The sequence below is a fragment of the Piliocolobus tephrosceles genome, chromosome 10, assembly GCF_002776525.5.
Source record: "Piliocolobus tephrosceles isolate RC106 chromosome 10, ASM277652v3, whole genome shotgun sequence".
In the NCBI taxonomy this organism is placed as follows: domain Eukaryota; kingdom Metazoa; phylum Chordata; class Mammalia; order Primates; family Cercopithecidae; genus Piliocolobus; species Piliocolobus tephrosceles.
Window position 1 is genome coordinate 78,840,774 of NC_045443.1, and position 26,413 is coordinate 78,867,186.

Genomic DNA, 26,413 nt, shown 5'->3' on the forward strand with positions numbered 1-26,413 from the left:
TTTTTATTTTTATTTATTATTTTATTGAGAGAGTCTCACTCTGTTGCCCAGGCTGGAGTGCAGTGATGTAATCTCAGTTCACTGCAGCCTCTGCCTCCCAGGTCCTCCCAAGTAGCTGGGACTGCAGATGTGCACCACCAAGCCTGGCTGATTCTTGTATTTATAGTAGAAATTGGATTTCACCATGTTGGCCAGGGTGGTCTCGAACTCCTGACCTCAGGTGATCTGCCTGCCTTGGCATCCCAAAGTGCTAGGATTACAGGCATGAGCCACAGCGCCCGGTCTTTAGTTTTCCTTTTTCTAAAAAAAACTTTTGCTGGTTGGAGGTGAGGACCAAATCCAGGCCACTCTTTCGTAGCAGCCCATAATTTAAACTCTTCCTCTTCTCCAAAACTCTCCTCTTTTGCCCATTTCCAGCCTCTGAGGGATTACCCTACCCTCAAAACAACCTTTTTAAAGTTTGAAACCCATTATTGAAATCTAGATCTTCTTTTTAAAGTCGAATAAAGTAAAGGCCAGAAGGAATGTGAACATTTTGTAAAGCAACATAGTGATTTAGTAGCTGTGACTATAATTTAGGTTTCCTGTCTTCTTGTTTGGAGTTTTATAGTATATCCTCCTTTACTTTAAGTAACTGACTATGAGTTACTATCTGCTTAAAGTATTTCTAAAGTTTTAAATGCTTATATTTTCTTTGTATATGTGTGTTAGATGTAACGCACTGAACTACAAATGGAATTAATTCCAAGAAGGCTGCTTTACACTTACTCTTGTGTTGTTTCTTTCAGCTTTGAGTTCAGAGATTTCTTCTTCCTTTTCTAGAAGTTGTTCCCTGCAGGCATTTAATTCTTTTGTCAGTGCAGCAAATTCCTGGAAGAGTAATAAAAATATTTGGAGAAATATTCAAGATCTAAAAGCAGAAAAAAATCAAAATATAAATTTCAAAATGAAAAGAATGGGGAAATATGACCCCATTGACTGGTCAACATATATTGCTGTTATGAAGTATCTGAAATTCATTATTCAAAACATGCTAATCCATAATATGTATCATATGCATTTTATTACAATAGTGTATAAAGTATATTTCAAAATATGTCAGATACATCACACTGAACCTAATGTTAATATGATAACTTATTCCTAGAGTCAATTTAAGTTTGGCTAATTTTATGAACAGCTCCCAAAATCTTACACTTTAATTCCTATACAGCAATGTTTATACAGAGTACAGTGGATCTTCAGAACAACTACACAAAACCCTGCTAAACGTGCTACTTTGAGATTAACAAATTTATTTTATTTGTTAACAAGATGAAGCAGGGTAATCTACTTTTTTTTTTTTTTACAAAGTAATAAACATGCCTCAGATTTGATACATGATCTAAGATTTTCTTATTAATTTGCATATTGTTCAGTCTTTCTAAAAGATAAGCTCCATGTGGACACGGGCTTTGACCTGTTCACTGTTACACCACCAGTGCCTAAGACACAGTGGGAGCTCAAATGATATTTATTTTTAGTTCATAGAAATAGGTCATATTGTTACCAAAAAATTGGGGGCTCTGGAGTAATTCTGTCTTCATGTGGTTAATGACACTGTGAAGGAATCTTCATTGGCCTCCTTCCCCTAAATGGGATCAGAGATCATATGATATGGTATTTTTACCAATAGGTGGAGAGTTTGTTTACACACAGAAAAAGGTTATTTAATAAGAAGACCAAGAAATTCAACTATTCTGGTATTCTACCTTATAAACAAATACTTAATTTAAAAAAGTAAACAGATCCATATTATCACCAAACCTGTCAGAGTGATTTTCAGTAGTAAAATTGATGCTTATCAAATACTTAAGTTTTTGGGAAAACTTAGCTCTAGGCTGAGAAGGCACTCAGAAGACAAAAAAAAAAAAAAAAAAAAAAAAAAAGAGACAGGTTTGGTTAATGTAACCTCCAGGGAGGCAAATTTAGTAAAAAGAAAATGAATATGATGATTATGAAAAGCTGGGGAAGGTTTGGAGTTTATATTTTTGTTTGCTTCAAACCATTTATTTTGCTTAGTTTCTCGAAATGGCTTCAACCCAAGTGAGTACTTCAAAGATCTCAGAGTAGGCTTTAGGGCTTAGATTCTAGATGACAGAGTTTGTTGTTGCTTCTTGGCTGAAATAGGGATAAATGTTTTCTCCCCTGATTGCTGCTTAAATGCTGCTAATACTCTGAGCGTATTATTTATGTGGTAATTGGAAATAAAACAAATAGAAAACAATAAACCTTTCTCTAGAAAATGAAATTTTCTTCATATACTACATAGTTTTGATACAGAAAATAAGTGATACCTGAAGATTCTTCATTGCACATTATTAACATGTAGGCATTCAGAAATAATTTTGTGTATATTATTAACATTGACAAAGATAAAACATAAACTCTGTATATTTAACATCATGCTAATTACTAAAAATATATGCATCTATTAGAATTTTAACATTAGATATCTCTAGGCAGTGAAATTATGAATGAATTTTGGTTTTTGGCTTCCACCCATGTATTTCAATCATCAAACTTTCTTCAATGGAGAAATATGTTTTTGTGCTTCGAAAATAAGAGAAAATATAAATCTGTAAGTACAGTAAAAGAATCAAGTTTTTAAAGCAGAGGGGAGAAATTAGTCAAGATGTTATAGGCCACGGAAGACTTGGCCTTTTTTGTTATTATGGCACTCATTCTGAGTAGGCTACTGACTCCATGTATTAAGGTTAGTCTTACATTTATTAACGTCCTAGCAACTTTCAGGCACTACTTTCACGTTCATTATACCATCTTGCTCTCTAAATACCTGGGGGCGGGGGGAGTCACACTCCCATCTTATGGCTGAGGATACTGAATAATGGTAAGTTGTAGGTCTAAGTTCACAAAACTCACAAGCCACAGGGAGTGAATGAACTCTGAGCATCATTCTCCACAATGCAAGTTTAGTGCTTTTCTACTATTTCATTTTGGACCTAGTTGTTTGTTGGCTTTGTGTTATTCAGATCTGGAGTACATTTAGAGGTGCCCTTTTTCCTTATCTGAAACATTAAATAATATTACTACTGATATGGTTTGGCTCCCTGTCCCCACCCAAATCTCACATTGAATTGTAATAATCCCCAGGTGTCAAGGGCAGGAACAGGTGGAGATAATTGAATAATGGGAGCGGTTTCCCCTCAGACTGTTTTCCTGATAGTAAGTTTGAGATCTGATCATTTTATAAAGGGAAACCCTTTTCACTTGTTCCTCATTCTGTCTTGCTGCCGTCATGTAAGAAGTGCCTTTCACCTTCGACCATGATTGTGTGACCTCCCCAGTAACATGTCACTTGAGTCCATTAAACCTTTTTTTCCTTTATAAATTACCCAGTCTCAGGTATGTCTTTATCAGCAACGTGAAAAGAAGTGCCTTTCACCTTCGACCATGATTGTGTGACCTCCCCAGTAACATGTAACTTGAGTCCATTAAACCTTTTTTTCCTTTATAAATTACCCAGTCTCAGGTATGTCTTTATCAGCAATGTGAAAAAGAACTAACACAACTGCAATTATCTTGCATGATCCCCCTTAATTAGTCCAAGACTGTGGGAACTAGAAGGTCCAAAGCATAGTATACCTTCTACACAGAGCAACAAGTGTTAGACAAGCATGTTCTATGTATCTGAGACCGTGTAAAGGCAGATATCTCATATGGAGTTAACCACCAAACATTTTAATACTTTTCCTCTGACAGTTCTCTTTTCTATACCTATTCTCCTTACCATAAATATGAACTGAGCCTCACATCATCTTACAAACATATCGATAACAGCAAATAAGGTTAACATTGATTGTAACCTTACAGTTACAGTATTCCAGGTCCTCTGCCAAGCAATTTATATTAATTATCTCATCAATCCTAATAACACACCATAAGAAACTACTAAAATCTCACTGAGGCCTAGAGAAGTTAAGTCATTTGTTCAAAGTTACACACCTAGTCAATGATGGAGCTGGGCTTTGAACCCAGACAATCTAACTCATACTGGGTGATTACAATAGGTTGTATGTTTCCCCTGACCACAGGCTTTTCCCTTCTGATTTGTGCTTCAATTTTTGGAAAAATTATATTTCCCATGGTCATCAAACTTTCAGTGCTTTTAACCTTCAAACATATCAAATTTAAACCAACTTTAACTTTCAAAATTCAAACCACCCAAAACATGGCCCTTTCATAACTAATTAGCTTTATTACTTATAGAACAATAGTAACTATTAATACCACCTTGAGCAGTTGGCACTTTGTTTTGCCATGCCCCAAGCTAACCATTTTACATGAATAATTCCATCTACTCCCTATTTTTCAGATGAGGACACTGAAGCTTAGCAGTGATGAATAAATTGTTCAAGGACGCAGCTAAATATGACCCACTTTGATTCTACAACGTTTAGATTTCTGCAACACTGCCTCCTTCTGGCCAAAAAAGGAGTCTCCTGTCAAATGTCTCAAGCATTCTGAGATTATCATCCCTCTAACCATCCAGCCATTCATACAACAGTTATTGAACTCCTACCACATATCAGACCCTGTGCTAGATGCTGAAGATATGAAGATAACATAGAACAGTTGTTGCAGTTGACCTCATAGAGCTTTCAGAATTCACATTTGAGGCCCTTCAGGGATCTCCATCATTAATAAGCACTCAAAACCCATCACCAAGTGCCACACACAGAGTTAATACTAGTGTATGCCCTTTATAAGTCACGCATCCCTCAAAAGCCTCCTTCCTAGACGGTCTATCTACTGTCAAAAATTTATCTTTCCTGTTTCCATTTCTACCTTTTCATTTTTTCAACTTTTTTTCTTGTTTCTTTTACATACTATCTAGTGTGCCTCAAATATTCTTTTTTCTTTTTTTGAGACGAAGTCTTGCTCTGTTGCCCAGGCTGTAGTGCAGTGGCGAGATCTCGGCTCACTGCAAGCTCTGCCTCCCGGGTTCACGCCATTCTCCTGCCTCAGCCTACCGAGTAGTTGGGACTACAGGCGCCTGCCACCACGCCCGGCTAATTTTTTGTATTTTTAGTAGAGACGGGGTTTCACCGTGTTAGCCAGGATGGTCTCGATTTCCCGACCTCGTGATGCGCCGGCCTCAGCCTCCCAAAGTGCTGGGATTACAGGCGTGAGCCACCGCGCCCGGCCCAAATACTCTTCATCATCCCTCTGCCTAACTAACTCACTTTTAAAAGCACTACTTAGCCTTCTTAATGCTTTAAAAACAATGCAATTGTATTGTTTTTATAATAACTGAATTATGTGTTCGTCTCCTCCACCTAAACAGTACAATCCTTTAACACAAGGTTGTTAGTGTATTTTTATATCCTTAGGTCTTAGCATAGTTCTCGGAAAATTGAGTAAACAATAAATCCTTGTTGTGATAATAAATAAATGGTTTACTTTCCTCAACCTTTGGACTTTGATACCAAAATAAATTTAAAAGATATTATTGAAGGTTTTTAAAAATTTTTCTAAGTGAGATCACTATAATTTGCTTAACATATAACAGATATAATATTCTTTTTTTATTTTATAGCTGCTGTTTTGTCTGTATTGAAATACACTATATTCTACATAGCAATGACATTATTGTCTGTCATGCTTTCTAACATGTATGTATATATATATATATGTCATTTTGCTCTTTGTGGTTGATGGCTGATCTGATTCTCTTATCTCACTGATTCAAACACGCTTAGTTCTTTCTACAGATTCCTTTTAATTCAGACATAATGAAGTATGAATAGTTTTCTTCTAACATTTGTGTCTCACTGCTTTAAGCTTCTGATAATACTCTGTGTTATACATTGCATTCCGTTTCTTACCTTTTTCACACATATATATGGGTGTGTGTGTGTGTATATATATATAGTGATATAGTGATTACTAGGAAATTTGCCAAATTCAACAAATTATTCAGAAAATCTTTTCTGATCCTGGTAGTTTCCACAAAGAGATCTGCAGTATACCTCCCACCTAGCAATAGGCTAGCTCTAGTGCTGAAGCTCATTATCATGAAAGCATAATTTTGTGATATAAATATTTGTGTTGAATGCAAAGATGGTAGAATGAATGAGGGCATGTGCACCTGAGAGAAAATGAATGTGGCAGGAGAAATCACGAAAATATTTTCTATTCCTTAGTGCTTTGGGCCTATTGCTCTGAATAATTCATGCATTTAAATTTATCATTTGTTCACTGGATCTATCACATTGGTCTTATACATTCTTAAAGTGAAAGTGTGTATTTAACCAATATGGTATTTCTCTAGTCTAGCATTTCTCAAATTATGTTTTTAGAACAGTATTTCCACAAGATTCCCAGAAAGGAATTCATAGGGGAACAACCTAGAGTTCCATATATAGAAAAATGCATGAATTAAATATAGTAAATGTACATGATGGAATATTATGCAAAGGGAAGAATAAATAGGTTAGATCTTTGTATAGCAACATGGAAAGATTTCAAAAATATAATTTTGAGTGAAAAAGGTAAGAAACAGAATACAATGTATAACACAGAGTATTATCAGAAGCTTAAAGTAGTGAGAAATAAATGTTAGAAGGAAACTTTATTCATACTTCATCTGAATTAAAAAGAATCTGTAGAAAGATCTAAGTGTATTTGAATCAGTGAGATAAGATAATTAGATCAGTCACCAACTACTAAGCATACTCAACAACTTTTTTAGACTATTTTGTTCTCCAACCCATGCGTGCCAAATACTTTCTTTTTCCAAAGAGCAAAATGACTTTCCGTACTCTATGTTTTGTCCCTTAGAATTTTAAAGAACAGTCAAGATCTAGACCACACAGTGCCATAACAGTACGCTCAGTGCAAAGGGAGGGGTGCCCTTCTCTTTCTTAGTGTGTCCTCAGGCACATCACAAACACATTTATATGATATATATATATATCACTATGTAGTGGACCCTGTTTTCAATGCTGGGAAGATGACAAGGAAATAAGCAAGATAAAGTCCTTGCTCTCGATATGTTTATATGTATTCAGGGGATTAATCATTCAAACTACTTTTTCTCTGAAATTAATCTTTTCTAGCCATTTCTATGCCTCTCAATACTAATTCAGCTCATGGTATAAAGCAATAGTTTCTTTATTAAAAAAAAAAAAGAGGAAAATAAAATAACTTCTTTTCTGTTAGTATCTTAAAATTTTGAAAGTATCATTTCTTATACACCAACACAGGTCATCTAACTTCTGTGCACTCCTAAATTTGTTACAAGTCTCTTAAACTACATAAAATCTAAAGCTCTTCTATTTCAGCCAGTATTCCCAGTTGTTACCTTTTTACTTATTTTCTTCCTCTCTCTCATTGTTTTTTCTTTTAAAAACAGGGTCTCACCTGTCTTTAAAAAAAAAGACAGGGGTGTTGCTATGTTGCCCAGCTTATCTCAAACTCCTGGCCTCAAGCAATTCTCCCACCTCCAAGTTGGCTTTCCAAAACACTGGAATTACAGGTGTAAGCCACTGAGCCTGGCTTTTTACTTAACTATCGTTTCTTAAGTACTAATTATATGCTAGGTACATTGTTAGGAACTTTACATCTGTTATGTCATTTAATCATTATAGCAGTGCTATTATTCCCAGAACACAGATGAGAAAAGTAGAAGAGATTAAGTATTTCCATCAAGACCCATTCCATTATATGGCGATGCTGGTGCCAACATCCCTGAAACCTGTCATATCCCAGAACAAAGATAAGCTGTCTTGTATCTTATCAGTGGTTTCATTCTTTTGTGCTGCCTTCTAAGCTAAGGATGAGCTTGAGTAATTCAAGTGTCTGTGCTGCAAATATTTCAAATGATAGGCCTTAGGTCAATATGTTTTTCTTAGTAAGTTTAATGAAAAGAAGCTTCTCTTGTTTTGATCTCTGCATATGTTATTTCCAAAGTGAAAAATACAGGGGCAAAGCATAGATTCACTCGGTTCTTGTGCCTATTTACATTCTATAAGAGTAACCTAGACAGGAAATGAAAGAGTGTATAACTTCTTCTGGTCAACCTTCCTCTTCTTTTCAACTTATGCCTTTTCCACCTGGTATATCACCAGACCCTATCGGGCTACCCATTCTCAGACAGACACAGAGCATTCTATTTTTATACAGGTTCATCTTTAAACTCATTTTCTGACATTTAATAATAAACATAATAGGGCTTAAAAAAAAAAAAAAAAAAAACTTCCCTGACTCATTTCAGATGGTGTGCTTACTTGAGGAGGTTTAATTGAGAAAAAAATGACGTATTTTCTCATTTACTAAATGCTTGAAAGGCTTTGATTTAATAGGTAAGGCCTCATCTCAGGAAAGCAGGTTAGGAGAAGCTGCACGATAAGAGGAAAATTCAGCCTTTCAATTTCAAGTCAATGACACCATACAGTCTCCAGAGAAATCTGTGACAATGCATTCATCTTGATTACAATTTTAATACTCTTTACCATTCAATTAAACCTGCATTTTCTAATCTTGTGGGCCACTTAATTAATGAACTGACAATGGCTTTATTTCTGCAGCCATCTATCTGAGTAAGTCCTGCCTGGAAGAATCGTGAGTGCAAACCAGTTTGAGAGAGAAGAGGAAAAATAAATGGTGAGTTGGAATTCAGCTTCACTAAACACTGCCAACACCCTCACCAACCACAAAAAAGCATCTTTTAAGTTTATTCTTCAACCATTTGTGCAAATCAAAAATAGCTCTCAGGAAAGCATATGGCATGAAAGCATGCTGATTTGACCATCTAGCATTTCAATTAGACAAAATTAACTGCTTCAAAATGCTTTTTTTTTATAACGACTTCCTTAGGCTATGTCCCTCATTTACTGTATTTTGGTGTTTCCTCCTTTGAACTTTAATAATTCTTCTAGCAATTCTATTTGTAATACTCAGTGGAAAGCTTTGGATTTTAAATCTATTTTTATTTGCATATAATTTCACATAAATTTACATGTAAAAAGATATGTATTTTTTTCCTCAAAACACAGGACATACTTTCTAGAACAGATTAATAACAGAAGTATTACATTTGAGAGATATAAACAAAGCAATGAAAAGACAATGTATTTCTCAAATTTTATATCTACACTTAGTATATTAGCTGGTAAAAATTCAGAAGAGTCTTTAGAAATTCAGTTTGGAAATCATTTAGTTTGGGAAGAAAGGCATACAGAAATTAATACTTCATCATTATATCAGTATGTATATGCAATATTTTTATTTTATTATGTAATCAAATGCAGTGTTAATGACCTCTATTTTTATAATTGCCTTCTGGTCTCACATGAGCCCAGGGAATGCTGTCATCCAAAATTACTGTGCAAAACAGCCCATGTCTCATGGTCAGCCCTGGGCTAGACAGCTTGAAGGTAGAATTGCCTGCATAACTAATACAATGTGACAGGCACAACTGGACTCAGAATTTTCACAAAAATCATTGGGTAAGATGGCTCAAGTTAAAAGAAAAACGAGGTTTAAATTCCATGTGCATTACATTTTGTGCCCCTTTGAATTTTTATGTATCTATATTCTAATTAGAGAGCTTTATGGTCTTTTTCCTAAAACTGCGTAATAGAAGACTATGTTAATGTATCATGGTGACTTGGGGGATGCAAGCCTATTTAAAATCCAACATGCTACAAAAGTCATTCCCTTGGTAGAAGTGTACTTGGGTACTTGGTAACTTTTGTTTCCAAAATCTTCTAATCAAGGTACTTAGAATCTTTCAAAAAGTGGATGTTTGTGGAAATCAAAACTGTCAATCAGTCTCAGGCTATCTGTCCATCAAGCCATGAATCACTCACTATGCTCCTACTGAAATGTGCCTATCTTATGTCTTATTCCCACTCTGCTTTGTGGACACCAATTTCTCAATATATATATAGAGCTATCCCAGGTATTAGGCTTTCTTTGACAATGGCTTGCTAGAGATGATTCAGCTTATTTTTAAATCCTGGAGAGCCGGCACTATATATCATTTTTAAATCCCGGAGAGGTCACTACAGATTGGTTGGGAACATATTTGGAGGCAAGGTAGAGTTTTTCAGTATCCCCACATTGGCTGTTCTGCTGGCACTGCATTGCTTCTGTGAGCCCTAGGCACATTTGCCTTCATGGGCCCATTCATCTATTAAAATATATACATATTATATGATATATTAAATATTATATATATAATATAAAATAATATATTTTTTAATGATGGATGGGCTCATGAAGGCATATATATTATATATATATATATATAAATTTTATCAAAACATGCAGTTTTTTTCTTTAATGGTAACTAAAATGTACCTCTAGAGTCACCTACCCAAGGCTCATTGTTACTCATTGCCCTTTTTCTTTGGAAGGCACTGATAATGAAACTAATTATATATCAGGGACGAGAGGATTATCCTCAAGCATGATAATAAAAAAGAGAGAGTTCTACTATATCATTAGCAAACTAGCATGGCAGAAGTGATTGACATTAATGTGATACAGTAAAAATACTCAGCACATTTTTGGAGAGAAAATATCTCCTCTGTTCCTGTGTTCCTGCAGTAATTCTTGCTGATCAGAAATTTACATTACTACTACCTAAGACACATCAAGTGATATTCTATAATGTTAATGTATATAAGGGTAGAGCCTATGAGGAAATTCTCTAGATATCATAAAACAGTTCTTCAAAGCTTCCTTAAACATATCTCTGACCGGGCGCGGTGGTTCACGCTTGTAATCCTAGCACTTTGGGAGGCCGAGGCGAGCGGATTACCTGAGCTCAGGAGTTTGAGAACAATCTGGGCAACATGATGAAACCACATCTCCAATAAAATACAAAAAAAATTGGCTGGGCGTGGTGGCTCACACCTATAATCCTAGCACTTTGGGAGGCCGAGGCTGGTGGATCGTGAGGTCAGGAGTTCAAGATCAGTCTGGCCAAGATGGTGAAATCCCGTCTCTATTTAAAAAAAAAAAAAAAAAAAAAAGGCTCTGACTTTATCTTCTATTATCCTCTCCTCATCTCTCTGATTGCATCTAATCACTAACCTAGGGCTCACACACCTCTCAAGATGTTTCCTGGTGTCTGAAATGCAATGATAGTATAAAACATATTTGAGAAGTTTTTAATGAACCCTTGCATTGCTTGCTCTGAGATGCTGTTTGAGAGGAACCCAGCTGCCTACACGTCTGACCAGAATCCAGGGTTAGAGCCTGAAGTCTTGCACAGATTCCCTGACCCAGGTGAGAAGGATGCTCCCTATTGAATGGAGCTCCCACCTCACCCCTTGAGCTCTTGCTCTAAGTTTGAGTAACTGCCTTGCTAACAAATCCTATCCCTCTGCATAATATCACTAGAATGAGAAAGAGACAAACAGAATGGCTTAGAACCAAGACTGAAGTTACTCACTCCAAGTTTCCTTTCCCTCTGACTTGCTCCATCTCCCCTTCATTTTTCTCCAAATAGAAAAAAATAAAACAAAACCTTGTTCTGGTCTTATTGTATCAAGTATATGAACGAAGAGAAAGGGAGGTCATCAGGAAGCAATTCTTTTCCTTCTTCAGCCAATTCATGCTCTTGTTCTTAATTCCGATTTATCTTTATGGAGGAGAGGGAAAGAATCTTCAATCTCTATAAATGCCCCAAAGATATTTTTGAGTATTTGATGCTTCATGCATTTGTACATTTATTAAAACTCGACATTCTAAGTATGTTAGTACAATCACCTGGCCCAGTAAGCATTGTAGTTAAAGCATTTCAGGGCTGAATCATTGCCAATCAAAAACTCTTTTGGCAGGAAAAGCCAATTTCCAACAGCTCTGACAGTGTAAAGCAGGAGGCATGTTTGACAAGATGCTGCGTATTAATTTAAAAGGCTTTAGCATCTGGTTAGGTAACACCTGCTGTGGCAAACACTCAGAGACAGACAAAATAGCATTCGAGCTGAGTATTTCAATCTCCCAACATAGATCAACAAAGCTCTAACTCTAAACAAAACAAAACAAAACAAAATCACATCTCTAGCAATCAGTTATAATTATATAACCAAAAATATTTGGGCTACAACATTGTTTGCTGTTCACTGTGCTGAAATGCTGTAGTGGGTGCTATAAAAGTTGTAAAATCTATTGAAACATATTTTCCTGCCTTGGAGAATTTTACCGTGTACAACATTTAAAGTTGCACACTAGCTCAGAAAAAATCACTTTGTGTTATAATATGTTACATCAATATACAACTAAAGCAGTTTATCAGTGGGGGGTTGGGGGTGAAAGCATTAAATAACAAAGAAAAAGAAGCAAACCATGAAAGAGAAAGCTGGAAAGATTCTTCTAACCACTCTCTCTGTGAAAGTCCATCCCAGCCTAAGGATTGTAGTTGTCTGGCAATAGGGGTGTAGGTGAGTTCTGGAATTCTTAGGACACACTAACATGACATGGTGTCATCAAATGTTCAAATAATATAACATGCTCTAATTCCATAGATACTGAGGGATGTTTTTAAATTACTCAAATTTTCTGTGTCATTTACTGTAGAGAAGGAGCTTGCCCTTGTCAGCCTAGTTTGGATACTGGCTCGCTTGACAATGCATTTCTCTCTGCAAATTTTAAAAACTGACACTTTTATTATTCCTCTATTTACTCCACAAAATATTATTGGATGCCTAATATGTAGGAGATCTTGCGAAATTTTTCAGACGCTATAATGTGTACAATGGTGAAAAAGACATAGTAAATGAACGATAATTACAATGAAATGTGATAAACGCTGTGATGGAGTTATATCCAGGGTGTCCAGCATGCACTCCTGTAGGAGGGTATGTGTGTGAAGGGGGCATCTAAGACAAAAAGTGTAAAATGAGTAAGAGCCAGGCAAAATGTATGTTGAATGAAAATTATTACAGATTAAGGGAACATCATGAACAAGTTTCTAATATCCAAAAGAGCCTAAGCATACTAAACCTGTACAATTCTTAGAGAAAAACATAGAGGTAAATCTTTGCAATCTTGGATTAGGCAATGGTTTCTTAAATGTGACACCAAAAGCTCATACAACACAAGTTAAAATAGACCAGACTCCATCTGCTATGACTGAATTGTGTCCCCAAATTCATATGTTGAAGCCCTAATCCCCAACATGGTGGTATGTGGAGATGGGAACTTTGGGAAATCATTTTGTTTAGATGAGGTTAGGACTATAGGGCTCTCCAGCTGGGATTACTTCCCTTTTTAGAAGAGGAAGGGACACCAGAGCTCTCTCTCTGCTATGTGAGGGCACAGTGAGAAGGCAGCCATCTGCAAGCCAGAATGAGGTATCAGCAGAACCTGTGCATGCTGAAACCCTGATCTCGAGTTTCCAACCTCCAGAACTGTGAGGAAATATATCCTTGTTGATAGCCATCCAGTCTATGGTATTTTGTTATGTGAGCCAGAGCTAATTAATATAAAATAAAGTTAAAAACGTTTCCATTTCGAGTAGAATCATTAATAAAGTAAAAGACAATCCACAGAATGAGACAAAATATGAGCAAATTATATATCTGATAAAGGACTGGTTGTCAAAATATATAAATAACTATTACAACTCTATAATAAAAAGACAAATAACCAAATTTATACATGAACAGATAATCTGAATACACAGCTCTCTAAAGATACGCAAAGAGCCAAAAAGCACATGGAAAGCTATTCCACATCATTAATCATCAGAGAAATGCAAGTCAAAAGCACAGTGAAATATGATTTCACATCACCTAGAATGGCTAAAATCAAAATCATACATAATAACAAGCATTGGAAAAGATGCAGAGAAGCCTCATACACTGCTGGTGGGAGTGTAATATGGTGCAGTCACTTTGCAAAACAGTTTGTCAGTTTCTCAAGTGGTAAAACAGAATTATCATATGGTCTAGCAATTTCACTACTAGGTATATACCCAAGAAAATTGAAAACATATGTCCACACAGAAACTTGTACATGAATGTTCATAGCAGCATTATTCATTATATTTAAAAGGTGGCAACAATCCAAATGTCCAACAGTGGAGGAATGAATTTTTAAAATGCAAATACTTTTTTGTTGTTTCATTTCATATTGTTTTATTTCCTGTGATAAGAACATTTAACATGATATCTGACCTTTTAACACATTTCTAAGTACACAATACCTAAACTGTAAACTAAAGGCACTACATCGATCAGTCAACGTCTGGAAAAAACTAATCTTGTATAATTGTAATTTTATATCCATTGAACAACTACCCATATACCTCTTCCCCCATCTTCTGGTAACCACTGTTCTGTTGTCTACTTCTATTCCTGTAACTATTTTAGATGCCACATTGCCACATATATGAGGAATCATGCAGTAGTTGTCCTCCTGTGACTGACTTATTTCCCTCAGCACAATGTCTTCCATGTCCATGTCCTTTCCTGTTGTCACAAATGGTAGGATTTTCTTCTTCTTTTTTTTTGGAGACGGAGTCATGCTGTGTCATCCAGGCTGCAATGCAGTGGTATGATCACAACTCACTGCATTCTCTACCTCCTGAGCTCAAGGGATCCTTCAACTTCAGCCTCCAAGGTGACTGGGACCATAGGTACACATCACTACGCAAAGGTAATTTTATATTTATTTATTTTCAGTAGGGAAGAGATCTCCCTATATTTCCCAGGCTGGTCTCAAACTCCTGGGCTCAAGGGATCCTACCGCCTCACCATCCCAAAGTCCTGAGATTTCAGGCATGAGCCACAATGCCTGACTTGGATTTCCTTCTTTTTTAAGGGTGAATAATTTTTTATTGTTTGTATATATCACATTTTATTTACCCATTCATCTATTGATGGACATTTAGGTTGTTTCAATTTCTTGGTTATTCTGAAAAATGATACAAAGGACATAGGGGTGCAGATGTTTCTTCAAGATTCTGATTTTAATATCTTTGGTTATATACCCAGAAGTGGGATTGCTGGATCATATGCTCATCTTATTGTTATTTTTTTGGTGAAACCTCTATACTATTTTCCACAGTGGCTGTACCATATTACATTTCCACCAACAGTGAATAAGGGTTTCAATTTCTCCACAACCTTGCCAGCATTTGTTTTATTTTTATTTTTGTTTTTGAAAATCGCCATTCTAACAGGTATTAGGTGACATAAGGAAACTTTTTGAGGTGATGAATATGTTTATTACCTGAATTCCATTGTGGTGATTGTAACATCAGTGTATATATATGCCAAAACTCACGAAATTGTGTACATTAATTATATGAAGAGTTTTTTAAAACAAATACACACAAGGAAATATTATTCAACAATAAAAAGAAATGAAGTATACATGCCATAATATGGATGATCCTTGAAAATATTATGCTAAGTTAAAGAAGCCAGTCACAAAGGACCATGTTTATATATGATCCTCTTAATGTGAAATGTCCGGAACAGGCAAATATATAGAAACAGAAAATGAATTAGTGGTTACCTAGGGCTAGGGAAGTTGGAGAGATTGGAGGAGGTGAGAACTAAGGAGCTCTGGATTTCCTTCTGGGGTAACAAAAATATTCCAAAATTAATTGTGATAAGGATGCACAACTTTGCAAATACACTAAATGCCAATGAATTGCATTTTTAATGGCTGAATAAAATGGTAAGTGCTGTTGCAATAAAGCTGTTTAAACAATAGTAGTTCAGTTTGGATGGAGTGGAGGGTAAGCTATGTTAGTTATTTTGGTCTTTGGTAAAAGGTAATAATGGGCACCATGGATGGAATTTAGGCAGGTGAATGACATTATTAATTTTATCCTCCTTCTTATTAGTTTAGCAACCCCTCAAAAATATTAAAAACGCTAAATTTCTGGACTTGCCAGGCTAAGGGCCAGACTCTGGACCTTACCAAATTCATCAAGGTAATGTAACCCTGAAATACACCTTTTAAAAACTAGTATGCTTGTGGATACTTAATTCTTTTAACGTCAATAGCATTTATTGATTATTGCCATTGGAAATTTTTCTATCCCCATCCTTATGACCATCTTAACATCCCCTCCCCCAGCAAAAACAAAAATATACTAAAAACAAATAATACTTCACATTAAAAATATGCCAGCTTCTCTCCTGCTCCTAGGGGACTTCCCTTGCTATGAGTATCTTGCTAGTCAGTAGAAGCAGAAAGAATCTCAGAACACTCGGCTTTCTTGAGAAGCACTTTGTAAAATACAATTTTCAAAAAGAAAAAGTATATAAAATTACTTACATATTATCTTAATCTTTGCAACTATTCATAAGTAGTTTGCAAAGACTCAAAGTATGAATAACTCTTGAATTCTGTCTATCCTACAGCTATTTTCTCATTTATGAAACAAGCCTTGTAAATGTTGAATTGCTACAGAAACATACATGTACATAAAATTGCATTTAGGGCCGGGCGCGGTGACTCACGCCTGTAATCCTAGCACTTTGGGGGGCTGAGGCGGGTGGATCACCTGCTGTCAGGAGTTCCAGACCAGCCTGACCAACATGGTGAAACCTCATCTCTACTAAAAATACAAAAATTAGCTGGGCATGATGGCCGGCACCTGTAATCTCAGCTACTAGGGAGGCTGAGGCACAAGAATGGCTTGAACCCGGGAGGCGGAGGTTGCAGTGAGCCGAGATCAAGACATGGCACTCCCGTCTGGGTGACAGAGCGAGACTCCATCTCAAACAAACAAACAAACATTTCCATCTTGGTAGCAAAATATATAACTGAATATATAACAAATTGATTTTTTTTTTTTTTTTGGTATTTTATACCATCTTCCTGCAGCTTCATCAGATAAACCACACGTGTGATGACACTCTCTACTGCTTCGCCTGAGACGTGAAATTATCATGACATTTTTCTTGAAGCAGCTCCATAATATTCTTTGATGCTGAACTTTAGGCAGCAACTATTTAATAACCCAAACTGGCACCCAAGATGAATTTTATTGGTCATCCTGTTCTGGAATTGTAAATTTTTTACATCTTCTTCAAAATATAAAGCATAGCTGATAGTCCAAATTAGAAAGATCTCCTACCAAAAATTGTCCAACTGCAGAACCATGGCTTAGTTTATTATTTACTTATATCAATAAATTACATTAGAATGATTGTTTTCCATATTATGCACAGAAATCAACACAAGATAATCACCGTATTTGACTGCAGGTCCATAGCATTCCTTACTCATTTTTATTTATGTAAGCTAATGTTACCCGGGAAAATGGAAAAAATGGCTATGAGTCAAAGTGTGTATTCAAATGTTCTTTCTTCTCATATTTTTCTTTAACAATATGTTTCAAGAGAAAGACTATATTTCAAGTAAGAACTTTGATCCTTTATTTTAAATAGGAAAAAATGTTTAACACCAAAGTAAGAAAACGTTTTCAACATTTCCTTCATGTAGAATTTTATTCTTTATTTTTAAATTTTAATTAACTAATTTGTTTTGAGATAGAGTCTCACTACTCTGTCAACCAGGCTGAAGAGCAGTGGTGCGATCTCATCTCACTGCAACCTCCACCTCCCGGATTCCAGCAATTCTCGTGCCTTAGCCTCCCAAGTAGCTGGAATTACAGGCATCCACCACCAAGCCCAACTAATTTTTGTATTTTTGGTACAGATGGGGTTTTGCCATGTTGGTGGGCTGGTCTTGAACTTCTGGCCTCAAGTGACTCACCGGCCTCAGCCTCCCAAAGTGCTGGGATTACAGGCATGCACCACCACACCCGGCTAATTTTTGTATTTTTAGTAGAGATGAGGTTTCACCATGTTGGTTCCACTGGTCTTGAACCCCTGACCTCAAATGATCCGCCTGTGTCGGCCTCCCAAAGTTCTGAGATTACAGGCATGGGCTATTGCACCCGTCCCTCTTGTGGAGTTTTACATTTTTCTTTTAAACAATTCCAAATTTGTAAATACATACTAGCACCAATATCATTTTGTTTTAACTTAATTGCTCTGAAATATAATTATTGCTTTTGGATTGTATTCTTTAAAAATCCTGTATTATACTTCATAAGCAAAAATTATTATTTCTAAATCTGTTTTCCATGAATTAAAGAAGGTTTAGCCTTCTTCCAATGAATTACAAGTTTGCTAATTTTGCCCTATCATTTTGTATAGATCACTCTTAGAATCATGTAGGTGATAAAGTCACTAGCAGATACAAAAGAGGGACCCTGACTGATTGAAAAATCTAGATAGATGTTAAAATGTGAATTATCTAGAATAGAATGATACACAAAACAAAAATAAAATGGTCTTTTAAGATTAATGAGATTTCTAGGTGAATTATTTCTAATTTTAATTATTCATACTACTCTTTCCTTGATTTTTGTTAATAATCTTGGACAGTCAATCTTCAGATCCCACTAAGACAGAATACTGGAAGCTTTAATTCTATTCTGTCATACAAACCTCTGTATCTAGATGGTAAACTCTGTGAGAACCAGAACTAAAACGTTCTGGCCTGTGTTATTTTGCCAGCTCCTTACATGGGGCCTGACATAGAGACTCTGTATTTGTTAAAGGATCACAGTAAAATGCTCACATTTAGTCATTAAAGTTTGATGCAGATTAGTAAGCATTTTTATTTAAGTAAAAACAAGGACAAAAAACTTGTTCCTGATAAAGCTATTGGCGAATGAATCTTAAAACATGGCATATATGTTTCATTATTTTCAAAGTGTTATTCTGTAAACATTTTAAACTTATTTTATACAACATGTTTTATAATTTTAAAATTCGAGAATATAATTTGCTGTTATTTCTTCTGATTCCAGCACAAGGCAACGTAGTTGTTCCTGTGATTTTAAATATTGGCTTGCAAGCTCATATTTGGTTATCTTAATCTGTTGAGAATTCTGTAAGGTCCATCTGAAGGCACTTCAGAGAGAATATATATTTTCCTTCTGCTAGGCATTATGACTCAAGGACTACTTTAAGTTGAAAGTGTTAAAAATGTGAACCCCGATCTTCTTTTTATTTTTTATTTTATTTTATTTTATTTTATTTTATTTTATTTTATTTTATTTTATTTTATTTTATTTTTGAAACGGAGTCTCGCTCTGTCGCCCAGGCTGGAGTGCAGGGGCGTGATCTCGACTCACTGCAAGTTCCGCCTTCCGGGTTCACGCCATTCTCCTGCCTCAACCTCCTGAGTAGCTGCGACTACAGGCTCCCACCACCATGCCCAGCTAATTTTTTGTATTTTTAGTACAGACAGGGTTTCACCGTTTTAGCCAGGATGGTCTCGATCTCATGACCTTGTGACCATCATTTTTAAGGACAGCATTGTGGTAACTTTTTATTTTCCCTCCACCTTAACTCAGGCTTATATTAATGGTCATCCTGATGTCTTTTTGTTGATGATAAGTTTTTTCTAGGCTCGTTTATCTCTTTCAGAGTGAAGCTCCTCAGAGACTCCGGATTTATGCCGAAGTTTTATGACCTCCTTTCATTCCTAGGTTCTGCTTTCAGTGTACTCAATGGCCATCAAACCTCAAGTTTCTAGTTCCTGGAATCAGCAATTATCTACAGGGTGCTCCAGCTTTCAGAATGCACTATGCTGGTTTTTAATGATTTGGTTTTTCATGAAAGTGATTTTGAGAGTTTAAAAGTATCTGTGTTGCATTTAGTCTAGGTTTTTGTAGTGAGAAGTCTTTCAGACTTTCCTATTTGCCACACAGTCGAAAGCAGAAGTTGAACATGATGAACTATTTATAGATGTTAAGTTCCAATATTGAATTGATATTAAAAGCAATTCAAGCCATTGGAGAATCATCCCTGAAAATCTGTATTTATTTTCTCTCTGCCAATCACCTAGTTTTTGAGACACATGATTAAATGTGACATAAAAGTTAAGTTCATAAAGAAAAATACAATAAATCTAGATTTATATCACATAAATATGAACTGTATTTAAAATAATTCAGTCAACTAAAACAAATTAACATTTCAATTGTGAAAGTGCTCTCTGTTAAGAAGTTTGGTCTGCATTGTGGAAGACAGTGTGGCGATTCCTCAAAAACCTAGAACCACAAATACCATTTGACCCAGCAATCCAATTACTGGGTATATACCCAAAGGAATATAAACCATTCTATTTTAAAGATACATGCACATGAGTGTTCATTGCAGCAGTACTCACAATAGCAAAGACATGGAACCAACTCAATGATAGACTGGATAAAGAAAATGTGGTGCATATACACCATGGAATAGTATGCATCTATAAAAAGGAATGAGATCATGTCTTTTGCAGGGACATGGATGAAGCCGGAAGCCATTATCCACAGCAAACTAACCCAGGAACAGAAAACCAAACACCACATGTTCTCACTGGTATGTAGGAGCTGAACAATGAGAACACATGGACACAGGGAGGGGAACAACACACATTGGGGCCTGTCTGGGTGGTAGCGGGGGAAGGGACAGCACAGGAAAAATAGCTAATGTATGCTGTGCTTAATACTTAGGTGATGGGTTGATGTGGGAAGCTAATCACCACAGCACACATTTACCTATATAATAAATATGCACATCCTGTATATGTACTCTGGAACTTAAAATAAAATTCAAAAAAGAAAAAAAAAAAGGGAATTTGGTCTGAAGAAGAAAGACAAAACCTCAGGATTGAGAGGAAAGGAGAGATAGCTACCTTTAATTATTTGAAAGGCTTTCACCTGGAAAGCCTTTGACAAAGTTCCTTTGACAGAGAATGATTATGAGGAGGTCAGGAACACATATTTTTACTAAATGATAAATTCCACCATTTATTCATTGAACATTTTGAAAGTGATGGCCATGTGTGAAAACCTGTGCTGGTCTTGTGCCGGTCTTCAAAGGGAATGTTTCCAGCTTTTGTCCATTCTCTATGATATTGGCTGTGGGTTTGTCATAAATTGCTTGTGTTATTTTGAGATACATTACATCAATACCTAGTTTATTCAGAGTTTTTAGCATGAAGGAATGTTGAATTATATCGAAGGCCTTTTCTGCTTCTATTGAGATAATCATGTGCTTTTTGTCATTGGTTCTGTTTATGTGATGAATTACATTTACTGATTTGCTATGTTGAATCAGCCTTGCATCCTAGGGATGAAGTCGACTTGATCGTGGTGGATAAGCTTTTTGATGTGCTGCTGGATTTGGTTTGCCAGTATTTTATCAAGGATTTTCACATTGATGTTCATCAGGAATAGTGGCCTGGAATTTTCTTTTTTTGTTGTATCTCTGCCAGGTTTTGGCATCAGGATGATGCTGGCCTCATAAAATGAGTTAGGGAGGATTCCCTCTTTTCCTATTGCTTGGAATAGTTTCAGAAGGAATGGTACCAGTTCCTCTTTGTACCTCTGGTAGAATTTGGCTGTGAATCCATCTGGTCCTGGGCTTTTTTTGGTTGGTAGGCTATTAACTACTGCCTCAATTTCAGATCTTGTTATTTATCTATTCAGGGATTCGACTTCTTCATAGGTGAGTCTTGGGAGGGTGTACACGTCCAGGAATTTATCCATTTCCTCTAGATTTTCTAGTTTATTTGCGTAGAGATGTTTATAGTATTCTTTGATGGTAGTTTGTATTTCTGTGGGATCAGTGCTGATATCTCCTTTATCATTTTTTATTGTGTCTATTTGATTCTTCTCTCTTTTCTTCTTTATTAGTCTAGCTAGCAGTCTATCTATTTTGTTAATCTTTTCAAAAAACCATGTCCTAGATTCGTTGATTTTTTGAAGGGTTTTACATGTCTCTATCTCCTTCAGTTCTGCTCTGATCTTAGTTATTTCTTGTCTTCTGCTAGCTTTTGAATTTGTTTGATCTTGTTTCTCTAGTTCTTTTAATTGTAATTTTAAGTTGTTGATTTTAGATCTTTCCTGCTTTCTCCTGTGGATATTTAGTGCTCTAAATTTCCCTCTAAACACTGCTTTAGCTGTGTCCCAGATATTCTGCTACATTGTCTTTTTTCTTATTGGTTTCAAAGAACTTATTTATTTCTGCTTCAATTTTGTTATTTACCTAGTAGTCATTCAGGAGCAGGTTGTCCAGTTTTCATGTAGTTGTGTGGTTTCAAGTTAGTTTCTTAATCCTGAGTTATAATTTAATTGCACTGTGGTCTGAGAGACTGTTTGTTATATTTCCTTTCTTTTTCATTATCTGAGGAGTGTTTTACTTCCAATTATGTGGTCAATTTTAGAATAAGTGCGATGTGGTGCTAAGAAGAATGTACATTCTGTTGATTCGGAGTGGAGAGTTCTGTGGATGTCTATTGGATCCACTTGGTCCAGAGCTGAATTCAAGTCCCGAATATCCTTGTTAATTTTCTGTCTCATTGAGCTATTTAATATTGACAGCGGGGTGTTAAAGTCTCCCATTGCTACTGTGTGGGAATCTAAGTCTCTTTCTAGGTCTCTAAGAACTTGCTGTATAAATCTGGGTGCTCCTGTATTGGGTGCATACATACTTAGGAAAGTTAGCTCTTCTTGTTGCATTGATCCCTTTACCAGTATGTAATGCCCTTTTTTGTCTTTTTTGATCTTTGTTGGTTTAAAGTCTGTTTTATCAGAGACTAGGATTTCAACCCCTGCTTTTTTTTTTGTTTGTTTCCAGTTGCTTGGTAAATATTCCTCCAGCCCTTTATTTTGAGCTATGTGTGTCTTTGCATGTGAGATGGTTCTCCTGAATAGAGCACATCGATGGGTTTTGACTCTTTATCCAATTTGCCAGTCTGTGTCTTTTAATTGGGGCGTTTAGCCCATGTACATTTAAGGTTAATAGTGTTATATATGAATTTGATCCTGTTATTATGATGCTAGCTGGGGTTTTTTGCCAGTTAGTTGATGCAGTTTCTTCATAGAGTCGACGGTCTGTACAGTTTGATATGTTTTTGCAGTGGCTGATACTGGTTTTTCCTTTCCATATTTAGTGTTTTCTTCAGGAGCACTTGTAAGGCAGGCCTGGTCATGACAAAAATCTCTCAGCATTTGCTTGCCTGTAAAGGATTTTATTTTTCCTTCACTTATGAAGCTTAGTTTGGCTGAATATGAAATCTGGGTTGAAAATTGTCTTTTTTTTTTTTTTTTTTTTTGAGACGGAGTCCTGCTCTGTCATCCAGGCTGGAGTGCAGTGGCGGGATCTCAGCTCACTGCAAGCTCCGCCTCCCGGATTTACACCATTCTCCTGCCTCAGCCTCCCGAGTAGCTGGGACTATAGGTGCCCGCCACCTCGCCCGGCTAGTTTTTTTTGTATTTTTTTTTTTAGTAGTAGAGACGGAGTTTCACCAGGTTAGCCAGGATGGTCTCCATCTCCTGACCTCGTGATCCGCCCGTCTCGGCCTCCCAAAGTGCTGGGATTACAGGCTTGAGCCACCGCGCCCGGTGAAAATTGTCTTCTTTAAGAATGTTGAATATTGGCCTCCACTCTCTTCTGGCTTGTAGGATTTCTGCAGAGAGAACCTCGGTTAGTCTGATGGGCTTCCCTTTGTGGGTAACCTGACTTTTTTCTCTGGCTGCCCTTAACATTTTTTCTTTCATTTCAACCTTAGTGAATCTGATGATTATGTGTCTTGGGGTTGCTCTTCTCGAGGAGTATCTTTGTGGTGTTCTCTGTATTTCCTGAATTTGAATGTTTGACCTGTCTTGCTAGGTTGGGGAAGTTCTCCTGGATAGTATCCTGATGACTGTTTTCCAACTTGGTTCCATTCTCCCTGTCACTTTCAGGTACACCAATCAAACATAGGTTTGGTCTTTTCAGACAGTCCCATATTTCTTGGAGGCTTTGTTTGTTCCTTCTCATTCTTTTTTCTCTAATCTTGTCTTCATGCTTTATTTCATTAAGTTAATCTTCTCTCTCTGATATCCTTTCTTCCGCTGGGTCAATTTCGCTATTGATACTTGTGTATGCTTCACAAAGTACTCATGTTGTGTTTTTCAGCTCCATCAGGCCACTTATGTTCTTCTCTACATTGGTTATTCTAGTTAGCAATTCCTCTACCCTTTTTTCAGGGTCCTTAGCTTCCTTGCATTGGGTTAGAACATGCTCCTTTAGCTCAGTGGAGTGTTTTATTATCCACCCTCTGAAGCCTACTTCTGTCAATTCATCAAACTCATTCTCTGTCCAGTTTTGTTCCCTTGCTGGCAAGGAGTTGTGATCCTTTAGACGAGAAGAGGTGTTCTGGTTTTTGGTATATTCTGTCGTTTTGCACTGGTTTTTCCTCATCTTCGTGGATTTATCTACCTTAGGTCTTTGACGTTGGTGACCTTCAGATGGGGTTTCTTTGCGGATGTCCTTTTTGTTGATGTTGATGCTCTTCCTATTTGTTAGTTTTCCTTTTAACAGACTCCTCTGCTGCAGGTCTGCTTGCGTTTGCTAGAAGTCCACTCCCGACCCTGTTTGCCTGGATATCACCAGAGCAGGCTGCAGAACAGCAAAGATTGCTGCCTGTTCCTTCCTCTGGAAGCGTTCTCCCAGAGGAGCACCCACCAGATGCCAGCCAGAGCTCAGCTGTATGAGGTGGGCCCTCTCTTATCACTCCTATTCAACATAGTATTGGAAGTTCTGGCCGCAGCAATCAGGCAAGAGAAAGAAATAAAGGGTATTCAAATAGAGAGGAAGTCAAATTGTCTCTGTTTGCAGATGACATGATTGTATATTTAGAAAACCCCTATGTCTCAGTCCACAATCTCCCTAAGCTGATAAGCAACTTCAACAAAGTCTCAGGATACAAAATCAATGTGCAAAAATCACAAGCATTCATATACACCACTAACAGACAAAGAGATAGCAAAATCATGAGTGAATTTCCATTCACAATTGCTACAGAGTAAATAAAATACATAGGAACTTACAAGGGATGTGAAGGCCCTCTTCAGGTAGAACTATAAACCCCTGCTCAAGGAAATAAGAGAGGACACAAACAAGCGGAGAAATAGTCCATGCTCATGGATAGGAAAAATGAATATTGTGAAAATGGCCATACTGCCCAAAGTAATTTATAGATTCAATGCTATTCCCATCAAACTACCATTGATTTTCTTCACAGAATTAGAAAAAAAAAAAAAAACTACTTTAAATTTCATACGGAACCAAAAAAGAATCTACATAGCCAAGACAATCCTAAACAAAAAGAACAAAGCTGGAGGCATCATACTACCTGACTGCAAACGATGCTACAAGGTTATAGTAACCAAAACAGCATGCTACTGGTACCAAAACAAATATATAGAGCAATGGAACAGAACAGAGACCTCAGAAATAATGCCACACATCTGCAACCATCTGATCTTTGACAAACCTGACAAAAACAAGAAATGGGGAAAGGAAATCCATATTTAATCAATGGTGCTGGGAAAACTGGATGGCCCTATGCAGAAAACTGAAATCGGACCCCTTCCTTACAACTTATACAAAAATTAACTCAAGGTGGATTAAAAACTTGAATGTAAGACCTAAAACCAAAAAAACCCTAGAAGAAAACCTAGGCAATACCATTCAGGACATAGGCATGGGCAACGACTTCATGACTAAAACACCAAAAGCAATGGCAACAAAAACCAAAATTGACAAATGGGATCTAATTAAACTAAAGAGCTTCTGCACAGCAAAAGAAACTATCATCAGAATGAAAAGGAAACCTACAGAATGGGAGAAAATTTTTGCAATCTATCCATCTGACAAAGGTCTAATATCCAGAATCTACAAAGAACTTAAACAAATTTACAAGAAAAAAACAACCCCATCAAAAAGTGGGCAAAGGATATGAACAGACATTTCTCAAAAGAAGACATTTACATGGTCAACAAACATATGAAAAAACATTCATCATCACTGTTCATTAGAGAAATGCACATCAAAACCACAATGAGATACCATTTCATACCAATTAGAATGGCAATCACTAAAAAGTCAGGAAACAACAGACGCTGGAGAGGATGTGGAGAAATAGGAATGCTTTTACACTGTTGGTGGGATTGTAAATTAGTTCAACCATTGTGGAAGACAGTGTGGCAATTCCTTAAGGATCTAGAACCAGAAATACCATTTGATCCAGCAATCCCATTACTGGGTATACACCCAAAGGATTATAAGTCATTCTACTATAAAGACATATGTACAGGTATGTTTATTGCAGCACTGTTCACAATAGCAAAGACTTGGAACCCACTCATATGCCCATCAATGATAGACTGGATAAAGAAAATTTGGCATAGATACCCTATGGAATACTATGCAGCCATAAAAAGGGATGAGTTCATGTCCTTTGCAGGTACATGGATGAAGCTGGAAACCATCATTCTCAGCAAACTAACACAGGAACATAAAACCAAACACTGCATGTT

The 26,413-nt window shown here is 36.5% G+C and overlaps 1 protein-coding gene across 1 annotated transcript in view; it reads right to left on the reverse strand.

Moving 5' to 3' along the window:
* PPFIA2 (PTPRF interacting protein alpha 2) overlaps window positions 1–26,413 on the reverse strand; it is a 486,204-nt gene that overhangs the window by 180,710 nt on the left and 279,081 nt on the right. The window contains exon 5 of the mRNA XM_026454621.1: window positions 769–870. Within this exon, the coding sequence (XP_026310406.1) occupies window positions 769–870 (102 nt within the window). The remainder of the gene's footprint in view (window positions 1–768; window positions 871–26,413) is intronic.